The 24,742-nt window shown below is 35.2% G+C and overlaps 1 protein-coding gene across 1 annotated transcript in view; it reads left to right on the forward strand.

Moving 5' to 3' along the window:
- vwf (von Willebrand factor) overlaps positions 1 to 24,742 on the forward strand; it is a 227,436-nt gene that overhangs the window by 197,648 nt on the left and 5,046 nt on the right. Inside the window, exons 46-51 of the mRNA XM_028808181.2 lie at positions 13,257 to 13,297; positions 14,135 to 14,251; positions 17,368 to 17,466; positions 19,572 to 19,700; positions 22,649 to 22,688; positions 24,529 to 24,626. Of these exons, the coding sequence (XP_028664014.2) occupies positions 13,257 to 13,297; positions 14,135 to 14,251; positions 17,368 to 17,466; positions 19,572 to 19,700; positions 22,649 to 22,688; positions 24,529 to 24,626 (524 nt within the window). The remainder of the gene's footprint in view (positions 1 to 13,256; positions 13,298 to 14,134; positions 14,252 to 17,367; positions 17,467 to 19,571; positions 19,701 to 22,648; positions 22,689 to 24,528; positions 24,627 to 24,742) is intronic.

The raw sequence follows: 24,742 nt of genomic DNA on the forward strand, positions 1-24,742 counted from the left end.
AACAGATCTCTGCAAAGTGGTCTAAATAAATGAAGAAATCTGACACACAAAATAATTGATCATTATGTATTCACCTCCTTTAATATGATACTGGTGCACCATGAATGGTGTAGCCAATTGGTTATTTGACCATGAGACTAAACACAATGTTTTTCTAAGCCAAACACTGCACATCATCAAAAACACATTATGCACTGTGAAGTATGGTAGTGGCAACATCAAGCTGTAGGGATGCTTCTCTGTAGCAGGCTCTGGAAGACTTGTGAGGGTAGAGGGTAAAAGGTAAAATAAATGCAATGAAATACAGGCAACCCCTGGAGGATTTCTTGATGAACTCCATTGTGATTCAATGTTATATAACAGAAAAATGCAATAAATTCCACGGAGATGAGTACTTTTTACATGTGTAGTATATATAAAAGTTTTAGGTATATTAGTTGTTTAAACATTTGGAAACAACTGGATCAATAACAGAAATATACTGTGCTAAAATAATGTAATATAATCCTGGATTGATTTAATAGCTAACTCTTCATTGCAGTCAGGTTCATGTCTGTAACAAAAACAGGTTAGACTTAGTTGCCAAGTTATTCCCAGTGGGGCTCAAAATGCGTCTTCTTGTGATTTTGAATAATTTACTGTTGAAACCTGTTAAAAGTTTCGGTAAAGAAGCCATCTGAACTTGCTAAAGATAAGCACTAAACTAAATTTAAGGAGATATTGGCATTAAACTTCTAGGAAGGAGCATCATCAGCAAAAGATAATAGCAGTCAGAAATACATATATCAGAACTGCGATGCTTGAGTATAACCTTCAGTGCCAAGCTAAAGTGGCGAGAAACCGGCACACTGCAGATATCATTGTAGTATTTAATACCAAATGGATTTGCCAGTATTTTAAGGATTTGTAAATGACATTTTCAGAAATATTTTGGGGTATCTGCTTTAGTTTAAATTGATTATTTTTATTTTTTTAATTCCAAAAATTATGATACACATAGCCTACACATAGGAGAAATTCTGTCATGCCTCTGTATTAATCAATGATTTGCAAAATTAGGGAAATGTGCATTGCACTGCTTCCCATATGATTCCTGTGATACCATATTACCTGAAATGGTTTGAGTGTTAATCACCCATATGTTTAAGCCATTCAGGAGTGGAAGTGACACACCTCAGTTAAGCATGTTCAGAGATTTGTGGTTTTGACAACTTCTATTGGAAATTAAAATTAATTTCACAAGACAACCAACAAAATCATATGGACACCTCAGACTCAAGAAATTTTCTAAAGATTAAAAAATGTATTTATCAAAGTGAATATTTTATGACAGCTTATCTTTATGCAATGGCTAAAATTAGTACTGGATTAAATTAGTTTTGGTTTAAGTGCAGTTTTATCTTAATTATTTTTGTAAAAAAAACAACTGACCTACAAAACAAAATTACCATGTAGAATGAATGCTATTACGAGAGGTCATATTACCTTTAGAAGAATGATACAATTGGCTAGAGGGGACTGAACATCCAGCAGTGATCTTTACAGACCATAAATACATAACTTATTTAAAAATAGTTCAAAAATAACATTCCAGACAATCTAGATGAGTGCTTTTCTTCAGCCACTTTAATTTTGTCATTTCATATTGGGCTGGAGACAAAAACATCAAAGTTGATGCTCTCTCTCATCAATTTGAGTAAAACAGGCTAATAATGAATTAGAAAACATATTACTTCCTGAAATAATTTCTTGCACTTCTTTAAATTGAACAGCCTGAGGACTTAAAGAAAAACATTAAATGGGCAATAGAGAGTGATATATACCACCTAATTATCCAGATGGTACAAACTTTGTTGTGGATGAAGAACATGATCAGCTTGGAGCATGACTCTGTGTGACCTGGACATCCTGGTTATAAATTCAGAAATGGAAGAGTACATAAAGGCATGTGAAATTTGTAATAGGTCTAAGGCCAGTTCTGGTTGTCAGAACAGCTTGCTGTAACTGATTTGTCATCCAAGCAGAACCTTGGCAGAAAAAAAACTATGTATTGTACAACAGATTTCCATTCCTCTTCTTCTCTGGAGTTTCTCTAGCACTACTATGTCTTTTTGTTAGATGGAGACATAGTAGAAAGATTTCCAGATGTGCATCATATATATTCCCTTAGATTTGATATCTGCATACTTGCTTATATATCCTAACATCCTATTAGCATTCTTAATCACTTATGTACACTATCTTGATATCGAAATTGAATAATTGTAGGACATTCTCATTAGGAATACCTTCAAGTTAAAAATTCCCATGGTATATTTACTCAAAGTTTACTCAAAGTTACTCAAGTCTAAATTGTGTCTGGGTCCTTCTATAATGATTTGTCTCATTGAATATCCATCTGGATATTCCACCTAGTTTGGTATCATCTCCAACTATAACCAACTTGTTATTTATAGTCTTATCACGATCACTTATGTACTCCTTGAGCTCCCAATGTTTTAGTTTGGTGATGTGCCAGTTATGCAAGACCTTATCAAAAACCTTCTGTATATCAAGATGAATAAAATCATACTGCACCTATCTGATAACACACTTGTGTTGATTTCTCATAGAATTTTGGCATATTAACACACCTATATAATAATAATAATAATAATAATAATAATAATAATAATAATAATAATAATAATAATGATACATTTTATTTATACAAGGCACCTTTCTAAGAACTCAAGGACACCGAAAAAACAATAAATAAAAAAACACATTATAAACAAAACTTAAAACATGAGAAAATACAGAAAATATAGAAATTAAAACCAAACAAAGCCACTGTAATAATAAAGAAAAGGCCATTTTAAACAGATGGGTTTTAAGTTTACATTTGAAAGTTGAAAGTGATTAAATATTTCTAAGCTCAGTAGATAGTGAGTTCCAGACCTTGGGAGCAGAACGGTTGAATGCTCTGCTCCCCATGGTGGTTAGACGGGCAAGAGGGACGGTCAGATGGATGGAGGAAAAGGATCTAAGGTTACGGGAGGGATTGGCAACATGAAGAACGTTGGACAGATTTGGAGGGGTGAGGTGATGAATGGCCTTAAATGTTAACAGCAGAATTTTAAAATCAATTTGAAACTTAATCGGGAGCCAATGAAGCTCCTGCAAGACCGGAGTAATATGGTGAATAGACGGGGTTCGAGTAATGATGCTAGCAGCAGAATTCTGGACTAGCTGAAGCTTATGGAGAGATTTATTAGAGAGACCAAAGAGGAGTGAATTTCAATAGTCCAGACCAGGAAGTAACAAGACTGTGAACAAGAATGTGGTATGGGGAGTGAGGGAGGGGCAGATGCGATTAATATTACATAGGTGAAAGTAAGTAGGCTGGGTGATGTTATTAATATGAGATTGGAAAGATAGAGTACTATTAAGGATGACACCCAGAATCTTGACCTGAGGTGAAGGGGAAACAAAGGAGTTATCAACAGCAAGTGAAAGATTATCGGATTTGGATAATGATGGTTTTGTACCAATGAGGAGAATTGTCACTGTTTAATTTAAGAAAATTTGAAGAAAACCAGGATTTAATTTTAGCAATGCAGTCAATAAGCGAAGATGGTAGAAAAGAATAGGTGGGTTTACTAGCAAGGTAGAGCTGGGTGTCATTAACATAACAGTGAAAATTTATGTTATATTTACAAAAGATATTGCTAAAGGGAAGAAGGTAAATAATAAAAAGAAGATGCCCCAGGACAGAGCCCTGGGGCACACCTGAAGTAACAGCGGTGGGTTGGGATGTGAAAGTTTTAAGCTGAATGAACTGAGTGTACCCTGAGAGGTAGGATCTGAACCAGTCTATTGGAGTGTGATTAATTCCAATCAAAGATAATCTATTAAGGAGAGTGGTATGACAAATAGTATCAAAGGCTGCACTCAGATCAAGGAGAATGAGAATAGTAATTAAATCAGAGTCAGCAGCCATAAGGAGGTCATTAGTAATTTTAACAAGTGTCATTTCTGTATGATGGAGGGGGCGAAAACCAGACTGGAACTCTTCATACAGATTATTATAAGATAAGTAGGAGTGAAGTTGGATAGCTACTATTTTTTCAAGAATTTTGGAGATGAAGAGCAAATTTGAAATAGGGCGTAAATTATTGAAGTTAGTAGGATCGGCACTGGGGGCCTCATGTATAAACGGTGCATACGCACAAAAATGTCACGTAAGCCCGCTTCCATGCTCACATCGCAATGTATAAAACCTAAACTTGGCATAAAGCCACGCACGGCAGCTAAATGCTTGCCGTACGCAAGTTCTCCGCTCGGTTTTGCAAACTGGCGGCACTCAGCATTAAAGCAGTGCTTTTGTTCCAGTGTGGTTTCCCTTTCTTTTTTAGATCCACATCCCTGATGTGGCTTTATCAAATACACTGAAATTAACCACATATTGTTTATTAGTTGAAGGTATCTGATTGTAATTGACCTATAACAATATAATGGTCCACAGAATGGCCAAACTATTCCAAATACCATAGCTGCTTTAGCGTTGTTCCTGTCAATGCACCACTCAGAGTATTTATCCCTCTGTGTCTGAGTGTGGAATCACAGCTCTACAGCAGCTGATCGGAAAGAGAATTATTGGCATACAGCATGAAGTACACGCTGTCTCAGCCATGTGCTATTTGAACTGCTCTAATACGACAAACACTTCAGAGCATTTCCTGTACGGACCTCGTGGTTCAGAAACAGTTTCATCCCAAAAATTATAAACGCACTCAATCAGTCCATCAAGTGCTCCTTGTAGAACTGTTTGTACTTATAAGTACAATTACCTCACTGTAAACTTGCGATACAGTTAAAATATTGTACAACCTGAGCCACTTTATAAAGCACGTATTTACATATGATGACGATATTATTTTTAAGATGAAATACAGCAAAATATGTTTATTACATTATACAGATAAAATGTTAACATCATTTAAGTAATCTATATCTATACTAATAAAAGGTAAAGCCCTCACTGACTCACTCATCACTAATTCTCCAACTTCCCGTGTAGGTAGAAGGCTGAAATTTGGCAGGCAAGTTAAGCAGGTTTCATTTTGAAATTCTACGCGTAACGGTCATAACGGTCGACAAAGTCTGCCATGTTAAACTTTCTTATTTATGGCCCCATCTTCACGAAATTTGGTAGGCGGCTTCCCTGCGCTAACCGAAACAGATGTACGTACTTATTTCGGTGGTATGACGCCACTGTCGGATGCCATATTGAACTTTCCAACGGTCTTTGTTAGTTATGGGCCTATCTTCAAGAAATTTGGTACACGGGTTCCCAACGCTAACTGAATCCTACTTACATACATATATACGTCCATAGCCTGCAGCTCGGTCGCCGTTTGAGGCGGTGTTGGTTCCCCCATCCCCACGCCTCCCATGTAGTTAGCTGCCTGCCTATATAAGGCCGTCCGTCGCTCCGGTCTCTTCATTCCCTTCCTTGCTTCGCCACGGTATTCACGTCTCCCTGCTGATAACTGCAGCCTTTTTATTTAATCCACGGCTTCTCCGCTGTTTTATTGTTCGTTTATTACGATTATAGTTATTGTGTAGGTATTTTAGACTTAGTTTACATTGTTCAGGTACCCATTTCCTTTATCGTTCCAACCGTACCCCCATTAACATGTCTATCGAGGTGATCACCATCTATCAAAGAACTGTCACTTACCGAGTGGTTTCCATGCCCGGAGATGGTGACTGCCTTTTCCATTTTCTGTGTTACATATTGCACGGCCATATCAGGCTCACTCTTGATATCCGGAGGAACATTGTGTCTTACGTATTGAATGACTGGGACAGGTTCAAGGTGTGGACTGATGATGGTACAGGAGATAATTATACTACACAGGAGCACTATAAGAGTGAAATGCTTAAGCCCTTCACCTATGGTTCTGCATGTGAGTTGATGGCTGCCGCTGAATTGTTCGGTTGTCTCTTTCAAGTGTACCGAAATGGCCAAATATTTTACACCTTTGGACAACCGCCAATGCCTCTTAAACATCTTAGATTCACAGGTGACGATTTGAGTAGTGGACACTTTGATGTTTATGAATGTTTAAACTCTCAAAAGCTGGATGCGAAGTTATTGATGAAACCCATTTCAATTCAAACACCTCCAATTTCCAGTAAGGCTCTGCTTCGCAATGACAATTAATAAGTCTCAGGGACAGACCCTACAAAAGGTTGGCATTGATTTGAGGCAAGATTGCTTTTCACATGGCCAACTATACGTTGCATGCTCAAGAGTAAGCTCAGTGCACAGCTTGGTCATATTACAACCGGAGGGCCGAACTGACAATGTGGTATACAAAGAGATCCTTAACAAATAATTATTGGTATATTTTCCCTCAGTTTAAAAAGGTTCACTTTTGAAAGAAAGTACGTTTGAAAGATATAGTACTGCTGCAATAAATTATTTCATTAAAGGTCGCGCACGGCGCAGCAAGCATTTTGCGGGAGGCAGGAACAATCTCTGGACAGGGTGCCAGCTTGTCACTATCACTGCGACACCGTGTTCCCATGTTTAATAACATGCTTTAACTCCTATCATCATGAAAATGATATCAAGTATAAATCTCAGTATTTTAATTATTCAGAGAGCTGTATTATACCGAATGTAATGGATTCTGTGTCCTGTCGGAGGAAGAGAAAGCCCGTTTAAGAAGCACATGGTGATTCACATACATACAGCACATAGAAGAACACATACAAAACAAAGCATTTAATGTGGTACTTTAGTTACGATGGTATTTGAGAAACTAGTAAATTAAATGATTTAAAGATGAACTTTATGATGTTCTACTTTAATGACAAAATAAACTTATATTGTTAATAAAATTAACACAGAATGTTAAAGCACCAACAAGGATGCTAGCCTGTCTGGATTTAGTATTTTGTAATAATCAGGATAGAATTGAGGGTGTAGAGGTGATTGAACCACTAGGGTCAAGTGCCCATAATGTAATACAATTCTCAGTATTTTGTAAGAGTACAGATGCAAAGACTAAAATTGTTAAGTTGAACTTTGGTACGGCTAATTTTGAGCAGATGCGACAATGTCTAAGCAAGATACACTGGGATAAGCTTTTAAGTGTGGAGACAGTTGAGGAGCAGTGGAACAGGTTTAAAAATGTTTTACATGTAATGCAGGACAGATATATACCTAAATTTGGAAATAATAGGAAACAAAAATTAGGATTAAGGATTAATAAAGACTTAAAAAAGACGTTGCAAAGGAAAAAACTGCTTTATTAGGCAAATAAGACTAATGACTGCAAAGTGAATCGTAGAGTGTATGAGAACATGAGAGCAACCATTAAGAAGGCTATCAGGGAGGCTAAAAGACAGTTGGAGAGGAATATAGCAGATAAGGCGAAAGAAGACCCTAAGAGATTCTTTCAGTATTTTAGTAGTAAAACAACAGTCAAGGAGGAGGTGAAGTGCATCAGAAATAGTAAAGGGGAATTAAAAGATAAAGACTGTGAAATAGCGATGCCCTAAACTTAAATTTTTCTGAGGTGTTTACAAGTGAGCAAGTGGATAACCTCCCAGAGGTAAACGGGACTACGAAGGAGGTACTGAGGGATTTGGAAATTGTAGAGGGAGAAGTGCTGCTCAGATTAAATAAGCTGAAATCAAACAAATCACCAGGACCAGATAATATTTACCCTCGAGTTCTTAAGGAGGCTAGCGAGTACATATATAAACCCTTGACACATATTTTTAGGACGTCACTGCGCACTGGAGAGATTCCGAAGGACTGGAAAATGGCAAATATCATCCCATTATATAAAAAGGGTGACAGGGCAGATCAAGCAACTATAGCCCAGTAAGCTTAACATGCATCACAGGAAAATTAACGGAAGGAATTATTAATGATAAGATTGAGCAACACCTAGCAAGGACAGGAGTTTTTCAGAACAGTCAGCATGGGTTCAGAAGAGGGAGGTCGTGTTTTTCTAACATGCTAGAATTCAATGAGGAGGCAACAAAAGGATACAATCAAAATGGAGCATATGATATTATTTATCTGGACTTTCAAAAAGTATTTGATAAGGTGCCGCATGAGAGGTTGGGCATCAAATTAAAAGAAGTGGGAGTTCAGGGTGATGTTTTTAGATGGTGCAAAATTGGCTCAGACACAGGAAGCAAAGGGCAATGGTGCAAGGAACCTCATCAGAATTGGCCAATGTTAAGAGTGGTATACCACAGGGGTCAGTGCTAGGGCCGCTTCTATTTTTAATATATATAAAAATGATTTAGATAGGAACATAAGTAACAAGCTGGTTAAGTTTGCAGATGATAACAAGATAGGTGGATTAGCAGATAATTTGGAATCCGTTATATCATTACAGAAGGACTTGGATAGCATACAGGCTTGGGCAGATTTGTGGCAGATGAAATTTAATGTCAGTAAATGTAAAGTATTACACATAGGAAGTAAAAATTGTGAAGTCTGAATACACAATGGGTGGCCGGAAAATCGAGAGTACACCATATGAGAAGGTTTTAGGAGTCATAGTGGACTCTATCGACTTCTCGACAGTGTTCAGAAGCCATTAAGAAGGCTTACAGAATGTTAGGTTATATAGCACAATGTGTGGAGTACAAGTCCAAGGAGGTTATGCTCAACCTTTATAATGCACTGGTGAAGCCTCATGTTGAGTACTGTGTGCAGTTTTAGTCTCCAGGCCACAAAAAGGACATAGCAGCACTAGAAAAGGTCCAGAGAAGAGCGACTAGGCTGATTCCTGGGCTACAGGGGTTGAATTATGAGGAAAGATTAAAAGAGCTGAGCCTATACAGTTTAAGCAAAAGAAGATTAAGAGGTGACATGATTGAAGTCTTTAAAATTATGAAGGGAATTAGTACAGTGGATCAAGACTGTTATTTTAAAATGAGTTCATCAAGAACGCGGGGCACAGTTGGAAACTTGTTAAGGGTAAATTTTGCACAAACATTAGGAAGTTTTACTTTACACAAAGAACGACAGACACTTGGAATAAGCTACCAAGTAGTGTGGTAGACAGTAAGACGTTGGGGACTTTCAAAACTCGACTTGATGTTTTTTTGGAAGAAATAAGTGGATAGGACTGGCGAGCTTTGCTGGGCTGAATGGCCTGTTCTCATCTAGAGTGTTCTAATGTTCTAAACTATGTGATTAAAGTGGAAATTTCAAGATTGAAGTTGACATTTCAAGCTTTTTTCTCACTGTGTCCCTATTTTTTTTTTCTTTTCTCTTTACCCTAATTAGCTTTTATATGACAGTCAGACAGTGGGCTGTGACTTGCCTTTTCACGGCGACTTTGATATGTGACAACTTCTTTTTTATTTTGGGCACGGTGCGACTTTGTGAACTTGAGCTTTCAAGTTTCTTTGACACTTTCAAGTTTTCTATGTCACTCAATCAGCTTCCTTTTGTTGTTTATACCACTGTTTAAACCAAAAAAGAGTACATTTTTACCTCCACTTGGTATCCACTGAAATTCTTCTATTTTCCTCCGTGCTTTTGCCATTGCCTTTTCACAGAAGCTGAGCTTAAGGGCTATTTATATTGATTTGCATATTCAAAGAGGCATAATTCTGGGAGGAGTTGGAGAGTGTCAGCAGGTGCGTGCACGTGCGGGATTTATGTAGCGGAAGAAGGTGGAAGTTGGTGAACGCACAGATTTTTGCATCTGGATATTTTTGTGTGTACACACATTTCTACTTTTGTCCGTACGCCATGTTTTAGTGTGAAATCTATGCACTGTGTTATGCATGAGGCCCCAGGTGTTTTCAGTATTGGGGTTATTGCAGCAGTTTTAAAAGATGAAGGAAAAATAACAGTATTGAGAGAAGAGTGAATTATTGCAGAAATAAGTGGGACCAGAGAGGAGAGACAGGCTTTAACCAGAACTATGGGAAGTGAGTCCAGCTGACAAGTAGATGGCTTAGATTTGCAGATGAGATATGAGATTTCTGAGAAGGTAGGAAGCTGGAAAGAGCAAAATAAGTGAATAGGTGAGTATAGGTCACAGGAAATGCAGAGAGAATCTGGACTGGATTTTCTCATTAAAAAAGGACATGAGAGAATTACAAAAAGCAGTCGAGTAAAGGTGATATGGTAAAGAGTCTGGAGGTTGTGTAACATTATTAAGTAATGAAAACAAAGACTTGCTGTTACCTTTATTACAAGAAATGAACTCAGTGTGATAGTTGGATTTGGTTTGAGCTATGCAGTCCTTATAATAAAGTACATGATTTTTATGCATCTCTTTGTAGACAAAGAGTCCAGTTTTTTTATATAACCGTTCAATTTGCCTGCCCTTGGCTTTCAGAAGCCAAAGTTCAGGCGTACACCAGGGGGCAGAAAAAGAAAAGGAAACAGATCTGGTTTTTAACAGAGTGAGAGAATTAAGAATGCCATTGATTCTAGAGTTATAATGAGACCAATTCTTCTAGAGTGAATACATTATAAAAATCCATGTGGGAATCAATTCTAGAAGAAAGAAACTCCAAGTGAATATTCTTAATATTATGGAAAGATATGAGACGGGGGAGCTTAGTAATAGAAAAAGTAAGTTTAGCATTAAATGAAAGGAGAAAATGATTAGTTATAGTGAGTTCATCATTCTTTAATTTAATATTATTTATTGTATCAGTATGCTGCTGCTGAAGAATGTGAATTTCCCATTGGGATTAATAAAGTATCTATCTATCTATCTATCTATCTATCTATCTATCTATCTATCTATCTATCTATCTATCTATCTATCTATCTATCTATCTATCTATCTATCTATCTATCTATCTATCTATCTATCTATCTATCTATCTATCTATCATCTGCTCTAAGATCGAGAGGGACAACACCAGAGCAGCAGATCAAGTCCAACATATGTCCTTTACAATGGGTGGGATCAGTATACTTCTGGTATCCAAAACTCTCAAGTCAAGATAAATATATATATATGCTTCTTTTTAGACTGCTTTTCACTCTAATACAGTATGCTGGTGTTGAATATGCAGGGACACAAGACATGCTGACTGTAACCTTACAATATATAATATATATGTTTCTGCAAATTACTGCTTTCTGTGGAAATTTCAAAAGAACACAAACAAGAAGAAACAAACATTGTATATAAAAGATGATTTAGATGGATATTAATTTAGATAGGATAATTATATTTTGCTAATATGAAATACAACAAGATGATTTTACTAAAGTGGTACAAAAACATTTATCTTATTTTTTAAGAATGCCTTTTATTTGGTATTACATTAGATGCCAGTGATCATACTAAAAGAAGTGAGCATTCAAGATGCTGTGTGTGAAGTGTGCAGTACTAATTGTACTAGAGTAAATTTCATTTAGGGCTATTTTACTTTTACCCCACTACCTTTTTAGGTCCCATAGCATACTTTTTACTTCATTACATTTTCCATTAAATCCTTGTTACTCGTTACACAGACCAAACTATTATAAATTAATTAAACAGACCTACCAGGTGTGCTGTCAACTTAGCTTACAGTTTAGCGTTACTTAGACATAGCCAATAGAATGCTCTGTAGCATGCAAAAATAAAAGCGCTATTGCATGCCTTTCACTTTTCATTTGTTTAGTAATTCCCATGCTTCCTGATCACTGTTGAAATATGAAAACAGAATATGCACAGTCCCCAAGATATTACTGTGTTTGAAAGCAGCAAAACCAAGAAATCTCTGCTTTTAAGAATTCTCTTTCAAATTAAAAAAAGGAATGTTAAAGTAAGCATTTTTTTCCTCCTCTTAAGTTATCTTACATGGACACCATGAAATCCCAAAGCAGTGTCTTTCTATTCTTGAGCAAATAAGATTTTATGGCCACAAGTAGTATCTTGAGACAAAAAATGTATACAGTATGTTTTGTGAACAGCATCCAAATGTTTTATGCACAAGATATTGCAGCAGATTCTTACGAGCCTAATTACTTAAACACTAGAGTGAGCCCAGCAATAGATGTTGCTGGGGAAGACACACTTAGGGTTCCAGCAAGATCTCATGGCCTGTGAGGGGTAAAGGAAGTGATGACTAGTTCTTGCTGTCCCTTGTTATGTGAGAGCTAATAAAAGGGGTGTCAGCTTTTCTTCAAGTAGAGATAGTATTTTTGTTGCTAATTGATGTAGTTTGAGCCCGGGGAAAGCTAACAGAATCAGTTATTTTGTCTTCCATTGAATTTCAAAGTGTGTGACTTACATTTTCTCTGAGCTGCCCTTTTATTAGTCCTTTGTGTGAGTCAGGAGAAAGCATTTAAATTTAACAGAACTGACCCATGTCCAGAGCAATCTTCAGCTGAACATTGACTCTCAGATTTGTACATGTCATTTTATTTTGCTGTATTGAAGTTTAATTATTGTAGTGTAATACTAATGAAAGTTGGTTTAATGCTTATATGTGTGGAAAAATGGTGTTCTGTTGAATTTATATTGTCTATAGGAGTGCATTAAAAATACGAATTTATTGTGAGACAACCAACTGGTATACATCTGGTAATGCTGGAAAGTTAATATGCCTTAAGTTTAATTATGGTTCATTCTGTAGTTTATATGAGCGCTCGAATGAATCATTTGAGCAAAAAGATGCTGCTGATTTCTTAAGAGAAGTCTTGTTAAAAAAAGTAACAATTCTGAAATCGTTGTATTACTGCTTAATGTAATAACTGCCGTTCTAAATGTCATCTATACTTCGGTGAAGTATAATAAATCCAATCTGTGTTGATTTTCAGTCAGATATTCAAATGATAAGGCAGTGAGCTGTTCTCTTAATTTTGTATTCTTATTTTTGTATTTTATTTTATTATTCCCCTCCCTGGAGTAGGGAAAGCTCATCTACTGTGAAAGTAATATCCACACTCACTAGTACCACAATTCTGGTCATCACTGTGACACTGACTGCAGTTATATACTGATCAAAGGCATAATTGCATCTTTAGCAAAATACTGAGTGAGTGTTGTTAAAAATTCAATAAGTGTATTATGTTCTCTAAATAAAGCATTGCACTTTCTCATTATTATAAGATATCTTTTACTTTGTGTATTTTAGTACTTTTGAAAGCAGATACTGTTTTACTTTTACTCAAGCACTTTTTAACTGAAATAATTCTTACTTCAGTGAAAATAAAAATTAACAAAATACTTTGACTTTTACTCTGATTATTATTTGTTTTTGCTTTACAGTACCAGTGGATGGATGTGTGATGAATAACACTATTGTTGGGGTAAGGTACTATTTTAGTACTTTTGTTTTTTTACTTTTACTATTTTACGTTATCTCCGAAATTAGTTATTTCATTTATGTTTTTTAACATGAACACCTTAAATAGAATTCTTAATTTTGCTTACTACTTCCTCCTTTTTTAACTTTATAGAATTTTGTGATGATGGGTGCTTTCAAAAGTAATTAACTTAGTTACTAAAGAGTTAGTAATTACTTTGTAAAATGCTACATATTCACTTGCCTCAAAAGATAATACTCTCCAGTATATACATTTATGCTATGTGGACTTTTCACTTATTGAGCTCCTAGCAACTTGCATTAAAGTAATAAAATAGATTATTAATGTTCCTTGCAAAAATCTTATGAAATTAAGGTAAAGCAGTATTTTTTCAAGGCTAATTATTTTTCCTTTTTAAAGCAAATCTACCTACTGTTTTTGAGTGCAGTTACTTTCAGTTGCAGTTTTTAATTCAATATTTAATTCCTGAAACAACAAAAACTTTAATTTCAAATAAATTAATAGGATAGTTTGAATTTTGCTTATATTGAAATTTATTACTAATGCCTGATACAGTATATACAGCTTACACTATGGTGCACATCTCCTTTATTTAACCATTTTTGCATTCAGTATATACTTGTTTTTGCTAGTTACTATCCCCTCATAATCATCCTTCTTGTAGAGAATGCACACGCAAGAAATTTTGATATTGAAAATGAGGTGGCATCCACACATAATGCACCTTTAACATGGATTCTGTTTTTGATACTTCAAAAACATCTAATCTGAAAGAAATGTTTTTGTTTTACATTGCTGTTTGTTTCTCTTTCCATTTAGGCTGGAGAAGTTATTTTGATTAATGAGTGTTCAAAATGTCAATGTAATGCAGAAGGTGGCTTGGTCAAGAAGTACAGACTGCTCTGTGGAAAGATCAACTGTTCACCATGTCAGAACGTAGGTGTCCAACAATGATGGTATCTGTCTGATATGTTTTAAATAAATTCCAAAAGATTATTATTTCTGTTATCACATTTTTCCAAAATGAAAAACATTTAATACAGTTTAATTTGAGACAAGCTTCTTATCTAGTTCTTATTTTTTGTTTCATCTAATAATTAAGGAATTATAATAACTGAAAACTAAGGTTAGCCCATCAGTTCTTGGTCGTCCTTTTCTTTTAAAACCTTACGAATGCATATAGTTTTATTAACAAATAATTTTTAGACATGTTCATTAACATCAGATTCTTTCATTTGGTACATTTCCTTTACAATTGTGGTCAGTACTTTTTTAGTTGACACTGAATAGTAATAGTAATATTGTCTATATTTATTTATATGCAAAACCAGAAAATTTAAAATGTGGTCTGTTTGACTCTTCTCCATGTTTACTGTAGTCAGGAGTTCCTTCTTCTAGGCTTTTTTCCTACCAAAATAACTCCAAATGCTTACTGGTTGTGTCATGAGTGGCATCTGCATTGTACTTCAAATGGTGTGTGTAAAGCTGCTTTCCCAAGGCATTCTGTCTCTTTCTGTAGGGTGCAGACAAATTAGAGGCAGCAAACGTCAGTGTCTCTAATGACCTTTTCACAGGAAACAAGAATACAAAAATATGAAATTATCTCCAATGTACTTAAACTTAATTTGGACACAAATGGCAAGTAGACATACAGTATGACTAAAAGCACACTTGTCAGGCTATGCATACTTTTTATATTTTTACAAGCTGAAAATGTCATGAATTCATGACATGATTTTCTTGAATACCACTGTGCTTTTTACCAGTTTTGCCTATGACTGTGCTCCTGTAGTATTTTAACTGATTGTGTTGTTAACTCGATGTTTACAGGTATACTGTACATTTAATATGCTGATACATAAAGATGTTACATGAGTTTGTGTTATTTTTCTCTGTAATTAACCAATTATTTTGTTATTCTCTAAAATTGATTTCTTTTCAGAAGATGGTTAAGACTTAACCTAATTTTTTGCACTATGTCAGTTATTAAAATAGCTTCATCTGAGCATAGAGATGACAATGTATTTGAGTTGATATCTTTTCTTATTTGATCTGGTATCTATTCACTTTTATTGATTAGTATAATAAAGTATTTAAAAGCAAGAGGGCATTCTATTAAGCATAAAGGAAATGCACTGAAGTGTATCCCTAATTTGATCCAGGTAATGAGCACTATAGAAGGTAATCTCAATTCACTATAATATATTTTGAAATGCATTTAAGCTGTTTTAGAAATTGATTATAAATACCTGATCATATGTCAGTTTCAAACTATGTTACTTGCATTTTCAGATGTCTCAGATATATTTCAGGATATCTTAAAATGACCTTATGGCTACATTGAGATATCTAAACAATGCATTTCAAGCTATCTAAGTGTATTCTAAGATGTCTCAAATATGTTTTTGAAATATCTTAAAATAATTCTATGTGTATTCTGAGATACCTGAAATGCAATTCAAATACAGTATCTCCAAGATACCTTGAAATGCATTTCCTATATATCTTTGATCTTACATTCAGTTATTATAATAAAATATCTAGAAATTAATTTCAAATATCTTGATATGGTGTCCTCTGGATATCCTTTGAACATACCCTAAAGTCTATTGCAGATGCCTTCACATTGACTCAGATTTGACATGTCTTAATTATATCCATCCATCCATTTTCCAACCCGCTGAATCCAAACACAGGGTCACGGGGGTCTGCTGGAGCCAATCCCAGCCAACACAGGGCACGAACCAATCCCAGGCAGGGTGCCAACTCACCGCAGGACACACACAAATACACCCACACGGGCCAATTTAGAATCGCCAATCCACCTAACCTGCATGTCTTTGGACTGTGGGAGTAAACCGGAGCGCCCAGAGGAAAACCCACGCAGACACAGGGAGAACATGCAAACTCCACGCAGGGAGGACCCAGGAAGCGAACCCGGGTCTCCTAACTGTGAGGCAGCAGTGCTACCACTGCGCCACCGTGCCGCCCTTAATTATATTCTTAGATATTTTGAATTAATATCTGGATATCTTAAAATAGGTTCCTTCTCCATTCCAGATATTCCATCCATCCATCCATCCATCCATTTTCCAACCCGCTGAATCCAAACAGGGTCACGGGGGTCTGCTGGAGCCAATCCCAGCCAACACAGGGCACAAGGCAGGGAACCAATCCCGGGCAGGGTGCCAACCCACCACAGGACACACACAAACACACCCACACACCAAGCACACACTAGGGCCAATTTAGAATCGCCAATCCACCTAACCTGCATGTCTTTGGATTGTGGGAGGAAACCGGAGCGCCCGGAGGAAACCCACGCAGACACGGGGAGAACATGCAAACTCCACGCAGGGAGGACCCGGGAATCGAACCCAGGTCCCCAGGTCTCCCAACTGCGAGGCAGCAGTGCTACCCACTGCGCCACCGTGCCGCCATTCCAGATATTTTAAAATCTATTTCAAAATTTACTTGGAATTTTATTTCAAGATATCAGAAATACATTTTAAGGTATCTTTAAAAGATCGAAAACTATGTCAAGATATCTGAATATCATTTTCAGATATTTAAAATGCAACTAAAGATATCTGATATTGATTTAAACTTATCTTAAAATGACTTCCTTTACATTTGAAAATATCAGATATATTTCAAGATATCTTAAAAACAGACAGGAACTCCGTTAAAGAAAAGGAAGTGATTCTGTTATATCTCAAAATGAATTTAAGATACACGTGCAAAGCCATCTGAGATATCTTAACATGCACTAGAAATATCCTGAAGTGCATTATTTTATTATATCTGAAAATGTTTTTGTGAAGATGCATGCATTGAGATATATTAAATTGAGTTTCAGATATCTGAAGGGGTGAAATTCAAAATTCCTTTTGTGGTATTTGTAAACATTCTATAAATTCTTTAAAGATAATATTATGGCATATTTATTTAAATTAGCACTTTTCATTTGTTACATGCTGTTTACTCAATGTAATATATACAAAATGGTGTGGTTTACTGATTTGATTTAATATTTTATTTCTACTGCCTAGGGCTATAGACTAGAGAAGGTAAATGGATCATGCTGTGGCAAGTGTATAGCAACTGCATGCTCTGTTATTCTTAAAGACGGATCAGGTTTATCTCTAAAGGTAAGTATTTACCATTATTTAATCAGATGAGATCTTTAGGCTATTTTTTTTCTTTATGTTTAAATTTTAGATATTTTGACACATCCATGACCTCTTAAAACAAAATGCAATTATAAAATAGTTCTACCCTTGCCTGGAAAAAATAAGCAAATTAAAGTTTTTATAAAAATTAGTTGAAATTTATTTAACAAAAAATAAGGCTTAAGTTTAGTGTGGGAAAACAAAACTAAAATACATGATGTCAGTAATGATAGAGTGCACTAGCATTCATTAAACTTTTCTTCTCTTACCACCTGCACATAACTAGCCATAACACTTTCTTGCCTGGCTGACCCCATGTTATATCTGCTAAATTGGAATTAAGATATAAAATGAAGATATAAAGCCATATATAGCCAAGAATTAAGATATAAAAAGCAAAGTCTGTGCAATGTTGTGTTATATTGCTTTCCTTTCTAGCTTGAAATTTCTAAATATACAGAATATTTTTTTGACTTTTGACAATTGAAATTTTTGCTGCATCCTGGTATTTTAACCAATGCCTGTCCCTTAACAATTTCCACTTCATTTTGGGTTCAAACTCCTGCATGTTTTTGGCAATATCATAACCCTTGTGAGTCCTGCTCAGAATTCCTGATATCCTCTTTCTTGATTCGTCAACCTGACAACACTTTGCCAGACTAGTATCCAAACAAAATGTCATTTAAAAAAAAATGTTTTGTTTTACGGGCGGAGTGGTGGCTCTGAGGCTAAGGATCTGCGCTGGTATCCCGAAGGTTGCCGGTTCAAATCCCCATCACTGCCAAAAGAGATCCTACTCTGCTGGGCCCTTGAGCAAGGCCCTTAACCTGTAATTGCTCCAGGGGCACTGTACAATGGCTGACCCTGCGCTCTGACCCCAAGGGGTATGCGAAAAACTAACAAAATACTGTTGTAAGTCGCTCTGGATAAGAACGTCTGCTAAAAAATGTAAATGTTTTAGTTTTGAACACATCAGATTGAACTTACTTAAAGAGAACATTTTTGAAAGATATTGAATTATACAATGTACACGCAGTTGGCAATTTCCTCTTTTGTGTCTGTTCACTGAATTCTCTGGCATCACTTGTTTTAGCCAGTTGAGCCCTTGCAGTTTTAAGCCTTGGATAGAGTTCACTTCTGGAAACCCTTCACAAAAATTTCTGTGGTCATATATGCTCTATGGAACCATTTCAGCTGTCTTTCTAGTGCTTACTCTGCCATCCCCAAGTGTTTCTGTAAACTAGAACTTTAGCTCTCCCATAAAGAGCCAAGCAACTGCCAAGTTAGCCTAGCTAAACTTATAGGGAGCACCATACATAATGTAAAAACTTCCTCTGCTGCCATCCATTGGACTGAATGTTTTTGAACTGCACTTTGTCCATTGCTATAGTTTTGAGTCCCTTGAGTAATTATTTCTGGGTAATTAATAATGTATTATTGGCCTATTGCCCACTGGTGGCGCTGCTGTCTTTTTTCTTTTCTAATAGATAAAACCTCAATGGGCCCTGCCCCTTCTTTATACTTTCCACTTTTTCTTCCATTCCTAATCTGACCCAGCTCCTTAGTATAATACCAGCATCCTCAATCATCTGCAACACTAAGTAAAATCTACTTGCTGTAAACTGTACTAAGTTAGCATTGGTACTAAAGGAATACTAACCTGATTACACTGCAATTCTACAGAATAATCTGTTTTTCTTATAGGTACAAAATACAAAATTACTGCATACTAGTGCTGGCATTTCCTATTTTTGCAGCATGAAAACTGACTTGCTTGACTCAAAACTAGTGACTCCTACTGAATTGACTCCTCCAGAGGCATTGACACTTCCCATTTTCTGCATTTAGAATAATGTGAACTAGTGTAACTTTTTTTTTCATGAATACTCCTCATTTAGTTGATTAACTTCTCACAGCATACCTCTAAACATTTTACTCTTAATGCTGTATTTCCATAATTCATTTGATTCTAGAAGATAATCTAATGAACCTAGAAAAAAAATGAAAAAGAAAGAAACAATTTAAAGGACATATTGAAGTACTGTATTTACTAATCACTATTTATTAATATACTTATTTTACAGGCAAATGAAGTCTATCAGGAGGGATGTACATCATATTCTTGCAAAAACAACAGCAATGGAGAATTAATTTTAGAAAAAAGAATAACCAATTGTCCACCTTTTGATAGAAATAAATGTGTAGCCGATGGGGTAAGTTACTTCTAAAGTATTTGTTGGAAACATTGAGGTAGTTTAACTCAAAGAGCTTTTACTGTATGTTCTTAACTTCATAGTCATCACTAGCACATTTCCAGTGACTTTAAATTTAAACACTCAGCAATGAGAGGCATTCAGTAGTGCCAGCTATGGAACTTTATAAAGAATTATATGCAAGGAGTAAATGTATTATTGCTGATTGTTTTCTTTGCATAACTGAAAATAGTGTAGTGTATCATAGAACACACATAAACTACAAATGATAATGCAAGGAAGTGATTGCAACAATTACTTTAGACCATTTGAAGCTACAGAGAGAAATAGAGTTTTCTGCAATGCCCAACAACAACAACATTGTTTTATATAGCACATTTTCATACAAATGATGTAGCTCAAAGTGCTTCACAGGATGAAGAAAGAGAAAAAAGACAAAATATATAAAAAATAAAATTAGGCAATACTAATTAACATAGAATAAAAGTAAGGTCCGATGGCCAGGGAAGACAGAAAAAAACAAAAAAAAAGTCCAGACGGCTGGAGACAAATATCTGCAGGGGTTCCGAGACCACAAGACCACCCAGCCCCCTCTAGGCATTCTACCTAAAATAAATGACCTTAGTCAGTCCTTATGGTATTCAAGGTTCACATGGAAGAACTTGATGATGATGGTCATGTGGACTTCTGGCCTTTGATCCATCAATGTAGGGACATCATGGTGCTTTGATCGGGTGGTGGTGGCAGAGATTGCCACCACAGAAAACTGGAAAAAGAACAGCAGAGAAAGTAATGGTTAGTACAGATTTTGGAGCCACCATGAATAATAATAATAATAATCAAATGCATATACTGAGTATCAGGATTAAACTAAAATGAAGCTATGAGAAAGCAATTTTAAAATAATGTGTTTTTAGCAGTTTTTTAAAGTGCTCCACTGTATTAGCCTGGCGAATTTTTATTGGTAAGCTATTCCAGATTTTAAGTGCATAACAACAGAAGGCTGCCTTACCACTTCTTTTAAGTTTAGCTCTTGGAATTATAACCAGATACTCATTTGAAGATCTAAGGTTATGATTTGAAGTGTAAGGTGAGAGGCATTCTGAAATATAGGATGGAGCGAGATTATTTAAGGCTTTGTAAACCATAAGCAGTATTTTAAAGTCAATTCTAAATGACACAGTTAACCCGTGTAGTGACATCAAAACTGGAGAGATGTGTTCGGATTTTCTTTTCCTAGTTAAGATTCTACCAGCTGCATTCTGCACTTGTTGCAATCGATTGATGTCTTTTTTGGGTCGTCCTGAGAGGAGTGCATTACAGTAATCTAGCTGAATGAAGACAAAAGCATGAACTAATTTCTCAGCATCTTGAAATGTTATAAGAGGTCTAACTTTTGCTATATAATATGTGATTTAAAATTTCAGTCAATAGTTACCCCGAAAATCTTTACCTCCATCTTGACTTTTAATTGTAATGGATCAAGTTTATTTCTAATACCCTCATTATATCCATTTTTGCTAATCACTAAAATTTCTGTTTTCTCCTTATTTAATTTGAGAAAATTACTACTCATCCATTCAGAAACACAAGTAAGACATTGTGACAGTGAATCAAGAGAGTCGGGGTCATTAGGCGCTATTGATAAATACAGTTGTGTGTCATCAGCATAGCTGTGGTAACTCATGTTATGCCCCGAGATAATCTGACCTAATGGATGCTAGTGCATTTGTCTGCTGCAAGCATTGTATTTGTGTTGTTGCCTGGATTTAATGATGGAAGAGAAGGAGACTTAAACAATTCCATGCAGAAAACTAAGGAATGCTATGATGAATGTATGACTTGGCTGCTATCTTATATAACATAAGGACCTTTGGATTCATCCCTCAAAAGAAAGTTTTCAAATAGCTAATTCAAGTGAACAAGTAGGGATTAGTTTGCATACCTTACCAAAGTTGATTCTAACACTTGTTTTCAATGGTTTAAAGCATTATACACATTGAATAAAGAATAAAAAACATTTTCTTGTGCCTTTGTGTCTGATAAAAGAGAAGGCATGGTAAGACTTTGTGGTTAGCACTGCTGCTTCACAGATCAAGCCTCCCAGGTTTGAATCTCATGTCTGCTCCATTATGTCCATATGCAGTTTGTACCTCTTCTGTTTTTCCATGAATTTTGTTTTGGTACATCTTTGATGATTTGTTTTTCATCCCATATTCCCAAATATGGTATGATAAGTTAACTGATAATTGCAGATTTTGAGTTTTTTTTCTGTAAGTGAGTAAGCTGTATGTTAGACTGGTGGCCTGTTCAGGGATGTTACCTGCCTTGTACTCAGTGCAGCTGAGATAGGCTGAGGCACTAGATCTCTCATTACTTGAATACATTTATCCTGTAAATTAACTTCGAGTTTTCTGTTGTTGACAATTATGGTTAAAATAACTTAGTTGGTATAAAAAAAACAAACAAAAAATAAAGAATTACAATTACCTACTACTATTTTTTTTAAAAATCTAACAGTGGTACAGAATAAATTTTCCTTTGTATAAACTTAGATGATTTATTGGGTTGAACAAATATATTGCATTTATCTCTAAAAAGATGTCAAAGAAAACTGATATCATTTGAATTTTAAGTAACTTATTGTCACAATTAGGCCATGTATTTTTTTAAGATTTTGTATGAGTTAGCATTTATTTCCTATAATTCTAACTTAATTGCTTATTTTGAACTCACAAAAATGATTGTTTCTTATATTAGTGAATAATTTTGAAGCAGCTTGTATGTTTGTGCTTCTTCTTGGGGGTACTCTGTTTTTCCTTCCATCCAGTTTACGATATTTGGCAACTCTGAGCTGAATCTCAATGAATGAGTGTGGGTGAGTTTGTGTGTGTTTGTGTCCTCCTTGATGGGAAATCAAAATAATAATAATTATTATTTATTGTCAGGGCAAAGTTGTGCAGATGGGAGACACGTGCTGTGAAACATGTAAGTCAATGAAGTTTAAAAGTAAAATGTCTTTTCTATTGCCTTTTACAAGTTAAGCAATCAAGCCTGTTCTCAATACAATGCCATGTTAAATTATGTTCAAATTCACACTCTGCCAAAATTCCACATTAACTATTAAATGCTTTATACGCAGATGATCTCAAAAACTATCTTGCATGGTTCCAGAAGTTTGATTGTTAATTGTTAAACTTCAGTGAAATATAAATTATTTATTTAATGATAAATTGCTAACATATGCATACTTTAAACTGATTGTTGGTTTAGCTATTAACTTTCTAGTTAATCAAGATATGTTGATAGCATAAAATAAGTGGTACCATCTGTTTGTCACATAACATGGCACACATCCTAATGTAGGTACATGTAGGTAATGTTTCCAGTATGTTTGTGTTGGAAACAAGAAATAAATATATGATAGGTGAAACTGAAAATCCAATTAAATATATAAAAATGTTAAATGTAAAACTTTTAAAAATGGTAAAGCAGCACACTCTCCATTACCAAAAGAATATAAACTATCTACCACATGCCATCTTTCCTGTGAACGCTGCTTGTTGTTGTCTTTAAACAACAAATTCATTTTAGATGCAATTGACCTCAAGCACCCTGGACTATTTGGCTTTGTTTGCCAGACATTACCCAGATCACATTTTTCCTTAATTTAAAACTTTATAGTTTATCTAGAATAAAATAAATGGAAGTTAATTATATGCAGTTGTTTGTGTTTCTGATGTTAAAGCTGCATGGAAAAGAAAGTGATTTTGTAATAACAGCAAGATGGAGATTTTTATATGCCACAAATTGTGTAAACATAAGAGATAACATATTTCTTCCAATACAGAGAGACAGACAATAGTACTTGTTCATTCTTGCATAACCTTTCTATTTTGCTGTTTCTGAAGATCAAAGTAAATTATAGGATACATACATAACATAACTAAAACAATGAACTAGGAAAAGATGAAGGCCTGGGTTTCTGTATTGGATAATCTCCCTTTATTATTGTAAAGGGATGAACCTTGAAGTAAGTGCATGGATATTTTGCCAGCAATGTATGTTGTACTTGAATAAGTAGGATGCAGTCCTTTCATTTAGTTATTTGATTATGACTGATGAACAAAGGGACCTTTCATATCGTGGATCTGGGGGAAATGGAAGACAACACAAACATGGTCAGAGTCAGGTTCGGGTCACTGGTTTTTCTGTGGGTCAGCAACTTCCAGGATTTGAAGGAAACAAATGGACATACAGTACAACTGCTCTGATTTCACCTAATATCCACTCTTGTGTTCTTTATTTTAGGGCCCAGCTGAATGATCATACTTATGACACATTATATTCTCAAACCCACTTTATCCATAAGACATAACAATTGTAAAATGTCTTTCACTATGTCACACTGAATGTGCTTAAAACACTAAATAAGTTTTTGCTAAATTAGTTCTGTGACACAAGTTTTCCATAGCCATAATGTGAACCATTCACATCAGGAACCTACAGTTCATTATCAAGTTTTCAATCTGCCACTATTCCATGCTCAGAATGTATCTGTATTAATAGTTTCTGAAACAGGTACGAAATTTCTGCCATAAATACTTTAATTCTCATAAAATTGTAAATTTTGCAACCTTCAGTAAATACAAAATATTAACAAGCACACTATGCTGTCTGTAAAACAAATTTTTAAAAAAGTTTGCTACATTCAGTGTTTCTAAAAAATTTTTGTATTACTTCTAATCAAGGTAATGAAATAATGTCACAACAAATGCAACTGTTAGTCTTAACCTTGAATGCAATAAAATTTTATGTCATTATTTAGGTGCTGAACCAGAATGCAAGCAGACACTGGGACTACTTAAATATATAAAGATTGATGACTGCATGTCTGAAAAACAGATTGACATTCACTATTGTGAGGTAAGCTTTGTAAATTTCCCTATGGATCTCATCTTATATAAATATAGTATTTATTTGCTTTGCTAAAATCTATCATGTTGAGCAATATTGATTTTCAGAATTTGGCATATGTATTC

Source organism: Erpetoichthys calabaricus, chromosome 1, assembly GCF_900747795.2.
Source record: "Erpetoichthys calabaricus chromosome 1, fErpCal1.3, whole genome shotgun sequence".
Taxonomy (NCBI): Eukaryota; Metazoa; Chordata; class Cladistia; order Polypteriformes; family Polypteridae; genus Erpetoichthys; species Erpetoichthys calabaricus.